This window comes from Vipera ursinii (assembly GCF_947247035.1).
Source record: "Vipera ursinii genome assembly, chromosome: 6".
Classification (NCBI taxonomy): domain Eukaryota; kingdom Metazoa; phylum Chordata; class Lepidosauria; order Squamata; family Viperidae; genus Vipera; species Vipera ursinii.
In genome coordinates, this window is record NC_139515.1 from 34988612 (window position 1) to 35009820 (window position 21209).

A 21209-nucleotide genomic window follows, 5' to 3' on the forward strand; every position below is an offset into this window, starting at 1 on the left:
TTGAAGCATCCTGACCCGCAACGGCCGTTTGTTGTGGAGGCAGACGCCTCCGACACTGCCATTGGGGCGGTGTTACTCCAGGCAACAATGCCCAGCGGTACCCTCTTCCCTTGCGCGTACCATTCACGAAAACTGAACCCTTTGGAGCGCAATTATACAATCTGGGAGAAGGAGCTGCTGGCCATCAAAGCGGCATTCGAGGCCTGGAGGCATCATCTGGAGGGAGCACGGCATCAAATCGAGGTCCGGACGGACCATAAGAATTTGGAAAGCCTGCAGACCGCTCAGAATTTGAACCAACGCCAGATCCGGTGGTCTCTTTTCTTTGTGAGGTTTGACGTCCAGGTTCGGTACATACCTAGCGGGCACAATCAAAGAGTGGATGCTCTGTCCAGGAAGCCAGAATATTCCCGAGTGGAAGACAAGCTTCTGCCCAGGACAGTGATCCCCGTCGAGTCTTTTGCTGCGGTGCGGGAGCCGGTTGATATACGGGCTCGGATCCGGGAGGCACAGCAGCAGGAGGTGTGGGTGGCTCAGCGGAAGGAGGAGGTGGGGCCAGATTCTCCTTGGACGGTCACGGATGGACTCTTGTATTATCATGACCAGCTCTACGTTCCGGGAGGGCTACTCAGGGGACTCATCCTCAGCCAGTGTCACGATAACCCGGCGGCAGGGCATTTTGGCCTGTTCAAGACCCTGAACCTGGTCTCCCGTACCTTCTGGTGGCCCCGAGTCCGACACGACGTCCAGTCCTATGTTACCTCCTGCATCCCATGCAGGCAGGCCAAGTCAGCGACAGGGGCCCCGCCTGGATTACTGCAGCCTTTGCCGACACCCAAAAGACCCTGGGGGGCTGTGTCCATGGATTTTCTGATGGATTTATCCCCATCCCCTGGTTTTACGACAGTGTATATGGTGGTGGACATGCTGACCAAGATGGCACACTTCATCCCCTGTCGCAGCTTACCGTCAGCCCGCGCCACTAGTCGTATGTTCATTTAGCAGGTGTTTCGGCTGCACAGCCTCCCTGATAGAGTCGTCTCTGATAGGGGGGGGCAGTTTACAGCCCGCTTCTGGCAGGAGTTGATGCATGCGTTGGATATCAAGATTTGCCTCTCGTCCGTGCATCATCCTCAAACTGACGGGGGAACCGAGAAGGTCATTGGTATCCTGGAACAATATCTACGCTGCTATGTCAATCTGCAGCAAAACAATTGGGTGGACCTTCTGGCCATAGCTGAGTTTGCATTTAACAATTCGCAGCACACCTCCACACAGATGACACCGTTCTTGGCCAATGTGGGATATCACCCCCGGTTTTTCCCCCTTTCTCCTGTGGACTCACCGGAGCCGGCAGCGAACGACTTCATGGCACAGTTACAGGTAATCCATCAATTGGTGCGACGTCAGTTAGAGAAGGCCAAGACGGGATACGCCTCCACTATCGGTGGGAGATCGGGTCTGGTTGTCCACCAGGAACCTACCGTCAACACGGCCGGTGAGAAAGTTAGATCACCAATATTTAGGACCGTTCCCAGTCGAGGCTGTCATCAATCCGGTCGCCTATCGCTTAACTCTGCCACGTTCCCTGCGCGTGCACCCAGTCTTTCATCGGTCTCTGTTGGTCCCCGAGCAACCGGCCTGTCCACTCCGCCAAGCGGAACCTCCCCCATCAGGACCTCGTGATGGAGGCAGCACCCCTGAGTACAAGGTCGCCAGCATCAGGGATTCCCGTTCGCTGAAAGGTCGTTTCCAGTACCTGATTGAATGGAAAGGTTACAGACCAGAGTACTTCACCTGGGAAGACGCGACCGCCATTCATGCCCCTGCGTTGGTGACCGCTTTTCATGAACAATTTCCATCCCGACCGCATCCGGATGGGCAGACCCGGGGAAAAGGCCCTGCGGTGCGGGATAGTGTTGTGATTCAGGGTCAGCCTGTGGGTTCGGCAGTTGGGTCGGATGACTCAGAGGAGGAGGGGGGTGTTGAAGACCTTGCTGAGGGGGTTGAAGATCTTGCTGATGATAGCCCTCAGCCAGGCCCCTCCCACTTGGTCACCACGGAGACCCAGCTGTGTGAGCCTGACAGTGTGGATGAAGATGACCCACAGCTGGCCCTGTTCAAGGACGCCCGACGCAGGAGGCAGTCAGTTAGGAGTAAACAGAGGAAGGCAATGGGGCTTCTCGGAAGGAGGCAGAGAGAAGCCACGCCCTGAACTCTATATAAGGGGAATGTGTGGGGAGGGCTGGTTTGCTAAAGGCAACCGCTCGGATAGTGTTTCAAAGCTCCTGTTTCTTGGTTCGTGTCTTGTTTGTTTTTGTAGTAATAAATTTGGCAGGCGTAATTCCAGCCTCTTGCCGTTTGTAAAGGGGTTGCCTTTTCTGCAGGGCCGGTAGCAGGCTGGTACAGAACAGGTATCTTCATCTCTGTATAGACTATAATGGCCTCAATGCTGTGAGTGTGGAAAATAAATGCCCTCTCCCCCTCCTCAAAGACTAACACACCTGGTGAAGGGGAGTGTCTTCACTAAGTTACACCTGAGAGAAGCATATTAGCAGGTGAGAATAAAGGAGGGGGATGAGTGGAAAACGGCCTTCAACTGCTCCTTGGGAAGCTATCAATTCAAAGTCATGCCATTTGGACTGCAGGGGGCCCGAGCCGTATTTATGCAGTTGATTAATGAGGTCCTACATGATCATTTATACAAAGGAGTTCTGGTGTATCTTGATGACATTCTGATACAGTACGAATATGACTGACCGCATAAGACTGGTCAGAGAAGTGTTAAAGAAACTATTGAATGCCAAACATTATGTAAAATTGTCGAAATGTGAATTTCACCAAACCTGATTAGATTATCTTGGCTATAGAATTTCCGACGAGGGCATTAAAATGGACCCAATCAAAGTGAAAGCTATAATTGAATGGCAGCCCCCAAAAACTTGCAAACAGCTCCAGAGCTTCCTGGGGTTTGCCAACTTCTACCATCAGTTCATTCCCTCTTTTGCCAAGATTGCTCTATCCCTTACAGAACTAATCAAAACGGACAACAGAGGGGGAAAACTGTGACCTGGCCAACCAGTAGCATGGACTATGAGTTGTCAGAAAGCTTTTGAGAATTTAAAAATCCTAAAGCACCCCTGCCCAAGGGAGCCCTTTGTAATTCAAGCGGATGCCAGCGATGTGGCAGTCAGAGCTGTGTTACTGCAAAAGAATAAAAGTGAAGTCCTGCAACCTTGTGCCTACACCTCTAAGAAATTCACGGAAGGCAAGAGGAGATGGACAGTCTGGGAGAAGGAGGCCTTCACAATTAGTTGGGGGCTATTAAACTGGTGACACTACTTAGAAGGGAGCAAGGTGCTTTTTAAAGTATGGACGGATCACAAAAATGTAGAGGCACTAAAAACTCCCCGCAAATTGTCCCCAAAGCAAGTGCGATGGGCACAGTACTTTAACCATTTTAATTTTACTTTAAAGTAACATACTGGGAAGAAAAAACTTCCTAGCTGATGTGCTTTCCTGATTGCCACAGTACAAAATTGAATTTGAAGAGTTATATGAGGCAATTATCCCCAGTTCACAATCTGCGGCACAACTCACACCTCGCAGAACCCCTAATCCTGATGACCTGGGAGCAAAGAAGATAAAATGAGAGCTCCTTACCGATCAATGATTCAAACATAATCAAATCTCCCTAACGTTCAGGGATAGTTTGGCATACATGGGGGGGGGGAAATTGTATCTACCTGAACCCTCCATCTCAATGCTCTCAGACACTGCCATGATGTAAAACAGGCTGGACACTTCGGATATTTAAAAATTCTACACCTCATCTGCCGGCAATTTTGGTGGCCGGGACTAAAAAGAGATGGGGAAAGCTATGTCAGGAGTTGTACCGTATGAGCCACCATGAAAAGAATTCCAGGGAAAACCCCTGGGCTACTGCAGTTGGTAGTCGACCTTTCTCAACCATGGGAAGAAATAGCTATGGACTTTATTGTAAACCTACCCAACAGTAAAGGAAATACTGTCATCTGGACTGTGATAGATCTGTTTTCAAAGCAGGCTCACTTTATCGCCTGTAAAGGACTCCCATCTGCACAACGACTGACTAAATTGTTCCTGAAACATATCTACCGACTGCATGGTTCCCCTAAGCAAATAATTTCAGATAGAGGAGTGCAGTTCACAGCGAAATTTGGGAGGAATTTCCTTAAATTAATTGGATCATCTTAAGGCTTATCATCTGCTTTTCATCCTGCTACCAATGGGGCTGCAGAATCCGCTAACAAAATGGTGCTATGTTTCCTACCAACAGACAAACTGGACTGACCTCCTCCCTTTCGCCGAGGTGGCCTACAATAATTCTGTTCAGAGCAGCACTGGCTACATGCCTTTCAGATTAGCCACAGGAAATGAGTTCAGCTTGATGCCTGACTACCCTCAGTTGCCCTCCGCTTCCCAGACACTTGATCAATGGGTGAGGGGTGGGAAGAGGTTTGGAGAAACACAAAAATGGCATTAAAAAGACTTCTGAGACTTATAAAAAAACAGGCTGATAAAAAGGGCTCCCCAAAGAACATTCCAAGTTGGGGAAAAGGTTTTTCTGTCAACTAAATATTTATGCCTCAAATTACCCAGCAAGAAATTAGGACTGAAATTCTTGGGGCCTTTCCCCATTGTGAAAATCATCAACCCAGTCACAGTAGAATTGAAACTCCCCAGATTTTTGGGAAAAAATCACCTAGTTTTCCATTGTAGCTTACTGAAATCTTTTCGGGGCTCCACTTTAAAACCTTCCCCTAAGAAGGCACCTGGAACCATCGTAGTAGCGGGTCAGACCCATTATGAAGTGAAACATATTCTTGACTCTATAATCTTTAAGGGGAAATTGCAGTACCTAATACAATGGAAGGGATACCCATTATCTGAAGCCATTTGGGTGAAATCTAGCAATGTGAAAGCTGACAAAAGCTGACAAAAGCTATCAAAAAGTTTTATGAGAAACACTCCAACAAACCAAACGCCAGCCCCTAACTTCTGTTTTATTTAGAGTACAGGATCTGTCTTTTTTGTAAGGGGGGCTGGATGTCAATGCTACAAACATTGACATGTTTTTGCACTGACAAAATAAGAGGCAACCTTTTGCTTTAACTGTTTGGGTTTTGAATCACAAAAAAGTGGGTGGAATGTAATCGAATGTTTTGACAAGATAAGAGATAGTCGCTTCAGAAGGGAAGTGAAACTTTGTGTGTTAAATTAATTGGTAAATGTGATTCATGACATGTAAATAAGGGAGGGAAATTCTGTATTGATGTGGTGCGTCAAGGGGAGGAGAATTCAGATTCTGGCATCCATCCATGAGTGCCGATGCTGCCTTTATTAAAACTTTTTAGTTAAAAAAAGCCTAAATTTTGTTTGAACTGTCTCAATAATCAGAACCATGACATGTTTATTAGGAGTTGATCTTTTGTTCCTCTGCTATTGGGGTGGTTTCTTTTCTGCTTGGGTGGAAAGAGATTGTTTTCAACTAAATGCTGTTGTACTGCATCAGCTACCACACCAGTTAGCAATTTGAAAGTTGTTGGTAAGCAGGTAATTGGCCTGTAGTTGCCTGGCGTTGCCCCTTTTGCTGGATTTTTCACTATTAGGTAAGTTTTCCCAGCTGTTAGCTACTTTTAAATTTCTCCTCCTTGTAGTATATTGTTGAACTGCTTAGCAATGAGTGGCTATATAACAGTTAGATGTTTCAAACAAAACCTACGCAGTTCATCTTCACCTGGTGCTGACCAATTTTTGAGATTCCTTGCTCTTTTTTCTACCATTTTTGTTGTTATTACTAGTTCTTTCATTTCAACTTCTGTTTTATTTGCATCCACCTCTTTTAACCAAGACACATCCTTGTTGTGTTTCTTTGGGTTATCCCGTATCTGCTTCCAGAACTCTTTCTTCCTTGTCAGATACTGACTGATTCATTTCAGTTTCTCCATTGATGGATTGGTAGAAACGTTTCTGATTGGATTGAAATTGGAGGTTCTGCCTATAGTTTGCAATTCAAGCTTTATATCTACTGATTTTCCTGGCTATAGCTGTTATTTGCTGCTTTATTATTTCCAGTGCTTCCTTGATCTTCCTTGTGGTATTCAAGTGGTATTTCTTGATTAGGTATTCTTTGATCTTCTTGTTCTTCAGCTTCTTTTCTTTCATCTGTTCTAGCTTGCTTGCATGTGATCTTAATTTGCTGATCTTATTTTCTAGTCTAACCTTCCATTTTTGTGGTGCACTGTTTGTTTTTCTTTGTTGATTTTGCATCCCAGGTATTCAGTTATAACTGCAGCTGTGCTGTACATTAGTTGGTTTGTTTCTTGCAGTGAATTGGTGCTTATACTTGATATTGCAGTATTTGCATCTTTTAATGCTTGTGCTAGCTGTTTCTTTGGAACAAGCTTCAATGCAGGCAGCCTTATTTTGTTGTTTTTGTGCTGTTTTAGATGCTCAGTTATTCTTTGTTTAAATTATTTTATTTCTTTAGTTAGAGGGCTTTGTCCTTCCTGAGGAAGAGGTGCCTGGTTTTCAAATGAGAGCAGTTGTATATCTCTGCTGGATTCCTTCACTGCCAACTCCCCCTGGCTTGCCTCTACATTCTGAATTACTTCTGGCAGAGCTTTGATTTCTTTGCCCTGGGTAAACATTTGCAGTTCATCCATTACTGTTTCTGTGAATACTTTATTATAAATCGGCATTGATCTGCTAGTCTCTGTTCTGTTATTTCTGATTCTGGATGTTGTTCTTTCCAGAACTGGTGCATTCATTTTAGATATCCTCTTCTTGTTAGACTTGATCTGTAATAACAGATCATTATTTCTTTGTTTTCAATCACTGTATATTTGCGACGGGTAAACACCTTTTCTTCCCGTAGTTCTGCAGCTGCTGGCCCTGGTTGCTTAGCCAACAGTCCTGAGTCCTGTAACCCATTTTTCACCAGATATCCAGGAACTCCAACATCTAGTGCAGACCTTGTTAACCCGGGCAACATCTGAGCCGGTATGGCATTCTGAAATTTGCGTCTCACCATATTTTTTATGGGAGAGACACTCTTTGTCTGACTCCTCTAATGAGACCTGTCCAGTATGGTTGAACTTCTGGCATAGCTCTCATCTTCCTCAGAGTACACAAGCCCCACAACCACGTCAAGGTAGTGCCTCACTGGGGCAGGGGGGTTGTTGTTGTTAATTATTGTATGTTTAAGTGATCGCCCACTAAGACTCCTTTCAGAGTTCTTGTTTTTGAGCCAGGTTTCACCTAATCTGTACTTGTACCTTTGGATTTTCCTGCCTAAGTAGAAAACCTTCCTTTTTAAATTTCATGTTGTTAGATAGGGTCCATTGTTCAAGTCTATCAAGATCTTTTTGGATCCTGAGTTTATCTCCTGGGAGTTGGCTATTCCTGCAAGCTTAGTGTCATCTGCAAATTTGATGAGTTCCCCTTCTGTTCCCTTTTAGTGACTAAAATCCACATGGAATTTAACATATGGAACTATTTTAGAAAAAGCAAACAGAAATGTGTCCTATCTTTGGGGTATAATTTTTAAAAAAGAACTATTATATTTTGGGTCATACAAAGTCACTTAGTACCACACTTTATTTAGGTACTCAATATGTGCCTTCAGGTTCTAAGGGCACAAACCATTGATACTATTTTTTGTTATATAAAGAGATTTCAATTTATTTCCATTCAAAATCTATATATTATGAGATAATGGCTAGGTGAAGGAAGGGAGAAAAAATTAGGGCAACTAAATAGGCTGATATTGCAGAAGGCATTTTATAAAAGTTATTCTATATTTAGAAAGTATTTAATCTGTGATATTAAGCTGTTTTCAGATTATCTGTAAGAAAGAAGAAGACAAGCCTTGTGTGGGGAAAAAATGTATTTCCTTACTTAGACTCTTCATGGGAACATTTCTTCAAATAGACTAATATAGATTTAAATTTTATTTATACTCATTCAAACAAAGAACAAAAATAAAAAGAACACATAATTCTCATATTTTGTCTTATAGCCTTTGCCAAAAGAGTATCACTTTGGTAATAATTTTGGATATGTGGTAGCTTTCAAGTCCTTTGATCAAAATGATTGGAAAATTGTTACAGTTCCTCAACCTGATATTGGTCGGTATGTTCATAAGGATGAATCAATGCTTCCTTCATCAAAGTATCAAGTAAAGGTGAAAGCATTTAATAACAAAGGAGAAGGACCTTTTAGTCTTACTGCTATTATCTATTCGGCAGAAGATGGTGAGTAAAAATTCTGTGATGAAAGTTAAGAGTAGGTTTTGATAAGCTTGCTGTAATGTACTAAAAAAATTGTCATGTAAACAGTCTAATTCCTAAGATCTATTTCCAAGAATATTTAAGTTGATCCAACCAGCCTGTTTAGCACATTGGCTGCCCACATATCATCTAAGTCAATTCTGACCTGTGATATCAGAGCAATCCATTTTTCTTGGATGAATTGAAAATAGAATGAGCTCAAGGTTATCTGCCATGAGAAAAAGCAAAATTCAGGAAAGCGCATGTCATGATAATTCACATTCTAAGTACCGTGTTTTCCCAAAAATAAGACCTCACCAGAAAATAAGCCCTAGCCTGATTTTTTAGCATGCTCCTAATATAAGCCCTACCATAAAAATAAGCCCTGGAGGATGGGCATGGCCAGCACAGGAGGTGGTGAGTTGTGTGTGGGCCAACGATGTCTGGCAGCAGCCACAGTCTGCATAGCACAGGGAAGTCTGGGTGCTGCGACCACCAGGCTGGCCCTCCAAGCAGAGGCACGGAGGGGGGGGCAGGTGATCCTGACATGCAAAAGCACTGGCAGCAGGTGAAGGCTGGGGCACAGAGGGAGGCAGGTGATCTGGAAGCACTCTGCAGCCCCCTGACTCCCAGGAGGCTTGTGGAAGGCTCGTGTGGCAGCACCAGCAGCAGGTGGAGGCTGAGGCATGGGGGAGGCAGGTGTATCTGATGCACCACCCAGTCTGTCCCACTGTCTCTGGGCTTGCCTGCCCATGCCTCGGCTTCCACTTGCTGCCAGTGCTGCTGTGCGGCGCATCTGGATTGCCTGCCTCCGCCCCCATGCGTCTGCCTCTGCCTGTTGCCGGTGCTGCCATGCAAGCCTCCTGCAAGCCAGGTGGCCGCACACTGCATCCGGATTCCCTGCCTCCCCCCGTGCCTCTGCCTGCTGCTGGTGCTGCCACACAAACCTCCTGTGAGTCTTCCCATGAGGCAGGGGGTGATGCAGTGCATCTGGATTGCCTGACTCCCACCTGCACATCTGCGTCTGCCTACTGCTTGGACAGGTACTCAATTCACTTGCACTGTGTGAGCTGCACAACCCCAGAGTGTGTGGCCAAGGACTGGCAGACTGTGGCTGCTGCCAGACACCATCGGCCCCATTGTGCTCACTGCCTCTTGTGCACACACTGAGGGGTGGGGTGCCTGGCCGGGCTGATCACCCTGATACTGTGCTTCCCTGAAATTAAGCCCTAATGCATCTTTTGGAGCTAAAAAAAAAGTCCAGGCCTTATTTGGGGGGAAACCAAATATATACCAAATATATACCAAATAAAGAAATGTATTATGAACGTTTCAGATTGTTAGGCCATCTCAGGTTAATTAACATTTCTATGTTAAAAAACATCCATTTTCTGTTATTTTACTGAGCATTTAGTAATGTAGGCCAAGCTTCTGCATTTCTGGCAATACACTAAAATTCTAAATTTAATAAAATCACTACCATAAAGTGTTAATTTAAATACCTTTCCATAAATGATTATTCAATGTTATTTGAAAATTTTTATCCAATATATAATTGTTTCCTCTGAACAGTAACCACTTGATACATATTTGACTGAGTGCCCAGTTACAACATTAAACATATGAAAGGGGTTTTTTGAGCTTTTATGTTGCAACTTGCTGAAAAAGATCTTGAAAAGAGCATTGATCTTTGCCTCACCAATGAATTTGTATAGACATTTGTATAGCCTTCAGTTAATTGTGTTTACAAGCCCAATAGGTTAATATTTTTTTTAAAATTAAACAGAGCAGCATCTGTTTAATTCAGTTAATTTTGAATTAATCAAAACACGATAACAAGCAATTCAAAAACTAGTTTTATGTATGTATGTATGTATGTATGTATGTATGTATGTATGTATGTGGCATCTAGTCATGCCGGCCACATGACCATGGAGACGTCCTCGGACAAGCGCTGGCTCTTTGGCTTTGAAACGAAGATGAGCACCGGCCCCTAGAGTCGGAAACGACTAGCACGCATGTGCGGGGGAACCTTTACCTTTTTATGTATGTGATGAATGACCTAGTAAAGTCATACTCTCAAAATTATAAGATACCAAAACTGTTCGCATTTATTCTGTCAATAACAAAAAAGAAACTGCACATTTTAGGCATTTGGGAAAATTCACTAATTGCAAGAAACCTAACCACGACTGCACATGCAGTTACATAATTTGGATACTAAGAAAGAAGATAATTAGTAATTTGATGCCTAATATGGTTATTTCATAAAAAAATCTACTATACATCCTTTCCCTGCAATATACTAGTACTTTGATTCTTTATAGTATTAATTAGAAACTATCTGAATCAGGATTCTTTGTGAATTTATATAGTCACACATTGATGATTTTAAATGGTTCATAAATCTCCTTTTCAGAGTTGAAGGCAACTTGTTTAAGTAAAAACAAAATGAAAGATAAAACTGAAAATATTGCCATAGCTAAAAGGATTATGCAACAATTATTTAAGCACATAATTTGTATTGCAAATGTAGATTAAACTGTAAAACATTACTATGTAAAGTATTCCATTTGAATTAATTTTTACTATTCTAAACTGCATATAATATGTGGGGTGTGTGTTTGCGTGCGTGCGTGTGTGTGTGTGAGAGAGAGAGAGGGGGGGGGAGGGAGAGGGAGGGAGTGTGTTCTGGAGACTACCTGAACTAGTCTTTGCAGTTTTCTTGCCAAAATTTCAAAAACAGTTTTCCATTGGTTCTTCCTAGGACTGAGAGAGAGTGACTGGTCCAAAGTCACCCAGATGACTTAATCTGGTGTAGTTACTAAAGGAACCAACTAGAAACTTGAAGAAATATTGACCATGCTGCCAAAGAAAGCACCAAATTAAATAACTGGAAATCCTTGATTATTTTACTCTACATTACTCAGAATATCAGATTCACAATATTAATACTCCATTCAATTTTTCAGCTCCTACTGAAAGACCTAGAAATGTGAAAATAAAAGTTCTGTCATCCACAGAAGTATCTGTTTCCTGGGAACACATTGTAAATCCAGCTGTTACTGGCTATGAGGTGAGCTTAAAAATATATTCTCTTTGAAGATAAGATAAGATAACCTTTATTGACATTTTTTTTTACTGTGGACACAACGGCACATATCAAAAATGAAATTTAGTTGCCTGCTCTCTAAGTGAAACACATACATGACACACACCTATATACAACATATGTAAAGACCCATAGCCCAACATATACATAACAAATGAATATTAAATACTGTCCATCTTGAATATATAATGGAAGGAGGAATCTTGAGAGTTCTCAAGGTTAATGCTGTATGGAATGAAATTATGGCTGAACCTGGATGTTCTGCTACGGATATCATGAAGTCTCCTCCAAGAAGGTAACAAGGAAAACAGGTCGTGAAGAGGATGCGTAGTGTTACGGACCCTGCTCAAGCAACACTTGAGTGCTATGTCCTGGATGGAAGGGAGGGAACTGCCAATGATCTTTTTGGCCATCCTCACCACTCTCTGCACTGCCTTCCTGTCTGAAGCAGTGATGCTTCCAAGCCAGACTGTGATGCTGTATGACAGGATGCTCTTGATTGTCCCCCTGTAGAAAGTGGTAAGGATAGGAGAAGGAAGATGTACTTTTCTCATGCAATGCAGAAAATGCAGGCACTGCTATGCCCACTTCACCAGTGTCTTACTGTTGAGCGACCAAGCCAGCCTACTCGTTAGCTGCACACCCAGGAATTTGATGCTGGTAACCATCTCCACAGGTGAATCATTAATGCACAGAGAACTGTGGCTTTTCCTACCTTTTCTGAAATCGACAATGATCTCTTTGGTTTTTCCAGTATTTAAAACTAAGCTGTTTTTCTTACACCAGTTCACCAACCCCTCAACCTCCTGGCAGTAAGCTTCCACATTGTCATCATGAATAAGGCCCACTACTGTTGTATCATCTGCAAACTTCACAATATAGTTGGTGGCAAACCTAGCACATCAGTCATGGGTCAACAGGATGAACAGAAGTGGACTTAGGATGCAGCCCTGAGGAGAACCTGTGCTCAAGAAAATGTTATTATTGGTATTTGTTCCAACTCACACATATTGGGGCCTGTTGGTAAGAAAATCAAGAATCCAGTTGCACAAAGGGGTGTTTAAGTCTAAAAGGCCTTGTTTGTCCACTAGATGCTGGGGAATGATTGTGTTAAATGCCAGACTAAAGTCGATAAACAGCAAACGCACACGAGTATTTCTTTCCTCTTAAGTGCTTCAAGCTCAGATGGAGAATAGAAAAAGTAGCATCCTCCATAGAGCGATTTGGTCGGTAGGCAAACAATGCTTTTCAGGACACAGACATCTTCTATGCACTTTTGGATATATGCAGACACCGTGGTGGCATACTCCTCAACATTTGGATGTTGGTTTCAGTAGCTGCTTTCTTAAACATGCCCCAATCTGTGCACTTAACGCAGACTTGTAATGCTTCCATAGCTCCCTCTGACCAAACCTTCACCTGCTTTACTGTAGATTTCACTCTGACTAATAAAGGTTTATATGCTGGAATAAGCAGCACTGAGAGATGGTCAGAGGAGCCCAGGTGATAGCTTTGAAAGCCTTCTTGATGTTGGAATAAGCAAGATCCAGTGTATTGTCCCCTCTGGTTGCAAAGTCCACATATTGGCATATTGATGGAAATGTGGGAGGGTAGCTTTCAAATCCACTTGGTTAAAGTCTTCCACTGCAATAAATGCACCCTCTGGGTGAGTAGTTTGTAAGTCACTGATGGTATGACAGAGAACCTTCAGGGCCTCTTCTCTGCTTGCATCAGGGGGGATATACACAGCTGTGATAATGGTAACAGAGAATTCTCTAGGCAGATAGAAGGGTCTGCATTTGATGATCAAAAGCTCTATATCTGGAGAGCACAGACTTGAAACCACCTTGGCATTATTGCACCATCTGTCATTTATATAAAAACAGACACCCCCTCCCCGGGATTTGCCACTAAGAGTAAAACTCCAGTCCAGCCGAAATGTTGAAAATCCCATCAAGCTATCAGCACTATCTGGGACAGAGGGCTTTAACCAAGTTTCTGTTGCAATGATGACACAGCAATTTCTCACCTCCCGGTTTGTTGTTAAATCCAGCCTCAAGTAATCCATTTTTGGTTCTAAAGAGTGAGCATTTGCAAACAAAATAGATGGAAGAGACACTCTGTAAGGTCTAGCTTTTAGCCTAGATGTTAGGCCTCTGCATTTGCCATGCTTCCTCTTATGGTCACACCTCCTCCCTTTCTTCTGAAGATGGTCAGCAATGGAGGGAAACTTCCCAGCTGCAATGGCTGCTTCCCCTCTCTGCCCCTGCAGCCTGAAACACTGCCTTCGCTGCTCAAAACACTGAGCACAATGCTGTTTCCACCTCCAGCAATTTTTTTTCTTCCTCCCCTCTCCTCCAGACATTGCAGCTGAACTCTCACCCTCCATGTCAACCATCGGCATCTCCATCGTTGATTTAATCCTCCGTAGTAATCCGAGCCCATGCAGACTCTCCCAAACAGTTTTCTCTACCATACCTCTTCTGCTGAATTTCTTCATATCCAATATAGACTGATGTTCATATGAAAGTTTAGCAGTCCAACTCTGCTTACTTGTCCCTATTTCTAAAACGTGCTTCAGTCCGGATCGTTCATTTCCCTCCCTAACCCCCACACTTTTGAGAGCTGAAGCAGCTGCAGCCAAGCAAGGTGCCGCCATGTTGAAACTTAGTAATTTTAGTAATCATACCACAAGATACAAAAGAACTGAACATGGTGTTGTACACATATTTATTTTTATAATCAAGAAGTGTATCTGAGTTTGAAAGAGATTATAAATACAAGAAATAAATATAAATAAATTATCAAACAATTACCAGAACATGCAATAATAGTAAGTACCGTAGTTTCCGGCGTATAAGACTACTTTTTAACCCATGAAAATCTTCTCAAAAGTCAGGGGTCGTCTTATACGCCGGGTGCTGAAAATTTAGGGACAGGGCTGGCTGGAAAACCTGGAGCGGATCTCCAATTTAGTCTGTGCAGGGAAAGCGGGACCAATTGGAGAACAAGCTGCAGTCTGTGATTTTTTACAGGCTGGGGTCTGGGCGTCTTTCCTTCTAAAATTGAAGAGCAGCTGTAGTATATCCCAACTTGAAAGGCAGGTGGGGAAGGCAGCAGCCAGAGCAGCGGCTTAGCTCTAAGGACACATTTGACTCAGGAATTGGGCGGGCTGGCTGGAAAACCTGGAGCGGATCTCCCATTTGGTCTTTTTTTTAAAAAATCCCATTTATATCCTGCCCTTCTCCGAAGACTCAGGGTGGCTTACAATTTAAAGCACAAATCAATGTGCTTAGCAATAGCCTTCATTCTGTGTATATGCCTTTTTATTAGGGCTTTCACCCCCCCCCCAAGCAGCATTATTACAAAGTCAGCTTATTGCCCCCAACAATCTGGGTCCTCATTTTACCTACCTTGGAAGGATGGAAAGCTGAGTCAACCTTGAGCCTGGTGGGATGCGAACCTGCACTAATTGCAGGCAGCTGGTGTTACTTAAGGCTCTGCGCAGGGAAAGCTTTAGAGTGAATTAGGAAAAGTGAAAAAGTGACTTAGGAAAATAGGGAATGGTTGCTGGAATTGGGTATGTGTAGTTTAACGAAGAGAAGGGTGAGGGGTGACATGACAGCAGTGATCCAATATCTCAGGGGCTGCCACAAAGAAGTGGGAGCCAAGCTATTCTCCAAAGCACCTGAAAGCAGGACAAGAAGCAATGGATGGAAACTAGTCAAGGAGAGAAGCAACCTAGAACTAAGGAGAAACTTCCTGACAGTTAGAACAATTAACCAGTGGAACAACCTGCCTCCAGAAGTGGTGAATGCTCCAACACTGGAAGTTTTAAAGAAGAGACTGGACAGCCATTTGTCTGAAATGGTATAGGGTTTCCTGCCTTAGCAGGGGATTGGACTAGATGACCACCAAGGTCCCCTCCAAATACTTCTTCTTCTTCTTCTTCTTCTTCTTCTTCTTCTTATTATTATTATTATTATTATTATTATTATTATTATTATTATTATTATTATTATTATTATTATTATTATTATTATTATTATTATTTAATCCACTTGCACTGTTTTATGTTTACATGTTTGATGACAAACAGCCTTATGTTTATAAGTGATAGTTTTCCTACTAAGCACCTGCATGTCATAAGCATTTGAATTAAAATTACCATATTAAAATAAAATCTGATGTTTTTTAATTTTTATTTGGTGTGCGTTGGAAGAGGGGTAGTCTTATACGGCGAGTATAGCCCAAACACTATAATTTAACAGGAAATGTAGGGGGTCGTCTTATATGCCCAGTCGTCTTATACGCCGGAAAATACGGTACCAGTAGTTCTTGACTTATGACCAGAAGTAAGCCCAAAATTTCTGTTGCTGAGATATTTGTTAATTGTTAAATGAGTTTTGCCCCATTTTATGATCTTTCTTGCCACAATTGTTAAGTGAGTCATTGTAGTTTAAGTTTGTAACATAGTTGTTAAGTGAATCTGGTTTCCCCATTGACACTGCAACCATCATAAATATGAGTTAGTTGTCAAGTGACTAAATTTTGATCATGTAGCCATGGGAAATTCTGGAATGATCGTAAACATAAAAAACAGTCATAAGTCCCTTCTATCGAGGACATAGCATATAAGTGTTGCTTGAGCAGGGTCCGCAGTGTTATCTGGGACACTACACATCCTCTTCACAACCTTTTTTCCTTATTACCATCTGGGAGGAGGCTTCATGGTATCCAAAGCAGAACATCCAGATTCAGTCACGGTTTTGTTCCATACAACCTTGCAAACTCTTAAGCTTCCTCTTTCCCCTATGTATTCAAGATAGAAAGTGATTAATGTTTATATGTATTTATATGTAAGGGTGCAGGTATACACACATGTATGTATGTAGCATGTTTATATGTGTGTTATGTAAGTGTACACTTTTAAGAGCAGGCAACAGAATTTCATTTTTAATGGGTGCCAGTGTGCCCACAGTAAAAAATGATAATGAACGTTATCTAAAAGAAAAGCCATTTGTAACTTCAAGCCGTTATAATTCAAGGGCTATTTGTACTACTACAAAAGGAACAGATTCTGTCAAAGTACTTCAGAAGGCAGAAGGAAGATACATCTTTAGATTTAGAAGAAAGCAACACCAGGATTTCCTTCTTTTGCATGGAAGTGATTTGAAATAGTGTTAATTGATGATAAGAAGCAAGTCCAATGTTTATTTAATATTGATTTGCTAAAACTTCCTTTGCTTTGTTTTTTCTTTTAAACCTACACATAGTTAAACATACACCAAACATATCTAAATCAAGGTTACATACATGTAATGGGAAATAGGAAAGTGATGGATTTTAAAATCAAAATGACCAAGACAAGATTTTGGTTGTTGTTGTTGTTAGTTACAAAGTTGTGTCTGACCCATCGCGACCCCATGGATAATGTTCCTCCAGGCCTTCCTGCCCTCTACCATCTTCTGGAGTCCATTTAGGCTCATGCCTACTGCTTCAGTGACTCCATCCAGCCACCTCAATCTCTGTTCTTCTCTTGCCCTCAACCTTTCCCAGCATTAGGCTCTTCTCCAGTGAGTCCTTCCTTCTCATAAGGTGGCCAAAGGATTTGAGTTTTAGCTTCAGGATCTGGCCTTCTAAAGAGCAGTCAGGGTTGACCTCCTCTAGGACTGACCAGTTTGATCGCCTTGCAGTCCAAGGACTCGCAGGAGTCTTCTCCAGTACCACAGTTCAAAGGCTTCAATTCTTTGGTGCTTAGCCTTTCTTATGGTCCAACTTTCACAGCCATACTGTACATTGCAACTGGGAAGACCATAGCCTTGACTATACGCAGATTTCAGTAATATTGGCAATTGCAGTAGGGACACTCCTTCACTTAAACCACATAAAATGAGAATCATTGGGCATGTGAACCATGCTGAACTGCCCCTAAATATTAGATTTGTAATAAATTGTGAAACTGTTTCTTAATAATTTAATAAATAGTATAAATAATTACAGTGATTGTATGACTCTCTCCATTGAGAGGGATAGCAAATAAATTGGAATTCATAAAACATGACCAAGATGGCAGAACACTGCTATTTAGAATGGAAGGTTTCTGTTTATTAGAGTAAAGTCTAAAAGGAATATCCTACTTTCATCTGATTATCTTATTTCTGTCTGATGGAATGGTTCCTTTTTCACATAGTACAGATAGTCCTTGACTTACAACAGTTCACTTAGTGCCCGTTGAAAATTACAACTGCACTGAAAAAGTGACTTATGGCTGGTTTTCACACTTACAACCATTGCAGTATCCCCATGGTCATGTGATCAAAATTCAGATGCTTGGCAACTGGTTCATATTTATGATGGCTGCAGAGTCCCGAGGTCATGTGATCTCCTTTTGCACCCTTCTGATAAGCAATGTCAATGGGGAAGCCAGAATCACTTAACAACAGTGTTACTAACATAAAAACTGCAGTGATTCACTTAACAACTGTGGCAAGCAAGGTCGTAAAATGGGCCAAAATTCATTTAACAATGATCTCATTTAGCAACAGAAATTTTGGACTCAATTAGTCGACTACCTGTATACAGTGTTCAGTATCTGTACTGAAGGAAGCACTGATTTCAGGCTGAAATTTATTCAATTTCCTAATTATTTTATATGTAGTGCTCATTATAAGAATTCTAGTTCTTATACTTCAATTTATTTATTTAACTGATGTAGTATCAACTATCAAAACCCCTGGTGGCCTACAATAAGAACAAATTGAAAATGGAAATATTAAAACTTAAATTGCAATATTAAAATTGTTCAAATTGCAATGGAAATAAACAAGCAAAATAAGTTGGCTTAATACTTAAAATTAACAGTTAAAATCATTTAAATGTTTGTAAAAAAATATGGTTTAAAGATCTTGTCAAAAGCTAGTAAACCTGTTTGGACACCTCTACTTTGCTAGGAACACAGAGTTAGGTTGCAGTTGAATGAGTCCAGTCTTGAAGCTACCAGAGAAGCTTGAACAATATTAACCTCCAAATCTCACCAGTGGCTTCAGACAGTGGTGGGATTTAGCCAGTTTGCACCAGTTCGGCAGAACCGGTAGCTAATTTTTTGTTGTCCAGGCCCAGAATGGACTTCCAGAAGCAGCATCCACACTGAGAACTGGTTGTTCACATATTTGAATCCCACCACTGGCTTCAGATAAATATTAAAAAGCATTGTGCAGAATGCTGTCTTGAGGAATGCCACAAAATAGTTCCCATTTTGAGCTGTCTTCATGTAACCATCTGAAAGCTTTCTAAAAGATAGGAAGGGAACCCCTGCATAAGCTATATCTCCTATCCCAAAATCTTCTAGAAGCTTCTGGAGGATGCTATGTTCAATAATATCAGTTTTTGAAGATTGAAAAACGAACTATATGGATCCTCAAATAAATATATTCAGTCAGCAAAGGAAGTCTCAAAGCCTTAGCATGCTATGGAGTCTGTATGGACTAAATCATAAATATATGCTTTGTATATAGTTGAGCTCAGTTGAAAAGCCATTACTCTTTCACTCATGTTACTCAATCATAGGGAGAAAGAGGGAGACACTTCCCTACAATTCTGAAAAATACACAATGGGCTTCTTCAAAAGAGTTTTAATATTTTCTCCCTTAAACAGAGAAGTATTTATGATATTAACCAATGCACCTCTAATAATTTCCCAACTAGAAATTAAAAACCAGATTAAGTAAGGAAGCAGAGAATAAGTGGTACAACATACATCTCCAAGCAGCTTGTTGACAACTTTGGATATTATGAACTGAAACTGATCCATTTTCACTATTCAGAAGAAATTACTTGACATGTCCATAGTTGACGTCTAGACATGCTAAATATGAGAGGTTTTACCTGTAATACCTGATTGAAAGGATTAGTACAAACCACTGTGAGTCCTGTAGCAAAAGGGGTATGAGTCAAACTATTCTCAACCTGAAACAACTGTCAGGAGGAGGAATAGTTTTTAAATGTATAAACTTTTTTCTCCTGTCAACCTGCCAAAACCCCATCACTTCTGAGATTAATAAATTCGTAAAATATTTTAAAAGGATGCAGGTAGTGCTTGACTTACAACCACAATTTGGACTTACAGCCCAAAATTTCTGTTGTTAAGTGATTTTTATCCCATTTCTTGCCATGTTAAGTGATTCACATGTTAAATTGTTAAGTTAGTAATCTGGAATGAAAATCACTTCCCTTTGACTATCTCTTCCCAATGTTCTATCTCTCTTTAGGAAGCCTTTAGTGACTTTCTCCCAATTGCCCCAGATTCTTGGTTTGGGAAAATCCCCAATCATTGGCTCATGCACAAATGTACATATACCCCTCTAACAAGGTCATAGTGACTCCTCTAAAAGGATTCCTCCAAAAGGATTCAATCTAAATAGTGGAGTTACAAGGAGTGAATGGAGTATTTTAAAAAAATGTGCTTCCAGTTTCTCTGGCCCAAAGGTGCTGTTTAAAAGGCAAATGGACCTTCTTGGTTTTCCCTTGAAAATGTTTTGCTTCTCATCCAAGAAGCTTCTTCAATTTTGAAATGAAGAAGTTTATTGGATGAAAAGCACAACATTTTCAAGAAAAACAAACAAACAAGAAAAATTAGTTGCCTTTGGAACAGCAACTTTGGGACAACCATGACCTGAATGACTGAGAATCCATAGATACCAGTTTTTCTGTTTCTCCTGCTGAGTTAGTTCTGAAATAATTAAGAGTAATTATATTTCCTTTTACATTTGACCTTTTTTTCATTTTTACAGATCAGTTACTGGTCCAGCGGTGAAAAAGAAATAGCTGCAAATAGAGTGCAAGTGAGCAGTCAGAATTTTTCAGTAATATTAGAAAACCTGAAACCTTATACAAAATACTATACAAAAGTGGCAGCTTTCAATGCAGCTGGCATTGGACCTTACACTTATCCTTTGGATTTTGTTACAGAAAAAGCACGTAAGCATCTAAAATAGAAGATGGAGATGAATACTAAAGATAAGGTCAGATGGACATAGAATAAAGGAGACTTATATCTGTAGACTTCATCAGACACAATTTGTCTTAAAACTCTTTGCTCAAGGATGAGCTCAATGTAAAATGCCCTACGAGCTTGAAATATTCCATTTCTGGTTTGTGGATATTGTAATGTTTTAATTACCTTAAATTATTTTTTTTCATATGGAGTCACCAGTTTGTCTAAATGTACTCAGTCATTGCTGATAAATTATACATATTGGTAGATAGACAGACCTGTGGTGTGAAGTTGTTAGATCCTGCAAAGTTTTGCTTCTCTCCATAGATCACTGTGACGTGGTCTGCAAATGCTGGACAGTAGCTACATAACATTTGGTGACAATTTTTAAGCAAGAGGAATCTATAAATAATTGTATAAATCAGAATGGGAAGTAGATAGTAGATGATACCATTGGTGAATTTTACTTGGGGACATAAACAAATGTGTAGGAATGAGAAAATAATGTTTATAAAATTTAATTGTACTGGTTAGAATAAAGGGATATGCTATTTTTTTTAGCTCCAAGGCAGCAACCAAGAATTATTGATGCTGTAAGGTCCGGTTCAAAGTACATTATCACATGGGAGCATGTTAAGTCACAGTCCAATGAATCCACTGTGAAAGGATATAAAGTAAGATTGATATTTAAGTCTTTTGGGCCTAACTGAATAATATTGGCTGTTTTGTTGCCCTATTTGAATTGTGTGTTAGTAAATTGCTATTTAAAAGGAAGAGAGGTGATATTTAA

The 21209-nt window shown here is 41.3% G+C and overlaps 1 protein-coding gene across 1 annotated transcript in view; it reads left to right on the forward strand.

Annotated features, from left to right (window-relative positions):
• CNTN1 (contactin 1) overlaps positions 1-21209 on the forward strand; it is a gene marked incomplete at both ends in the record, with an annotated part of 250063 nt that overhangs the window by 221735 nt on the left and 7119 nt on the right. The window contains 4 exons of the mRNA XM_083365212.1: positions 8063-8297; positions 11285-11388; positions 20217-20403; positions 20981-21093. Of these exons, the coding sequence (XP_083221338.1) occupies positions 8063-8297; positions 11285-11388; positions 20217-20403; positions 20981-21093 (639 nt within the window). The remainder of the gene's footprint in view (positions 1-8062; positions 8298-11284; positions 11389-20216; positions 20404-20980; positions 21094-21209) is intronic.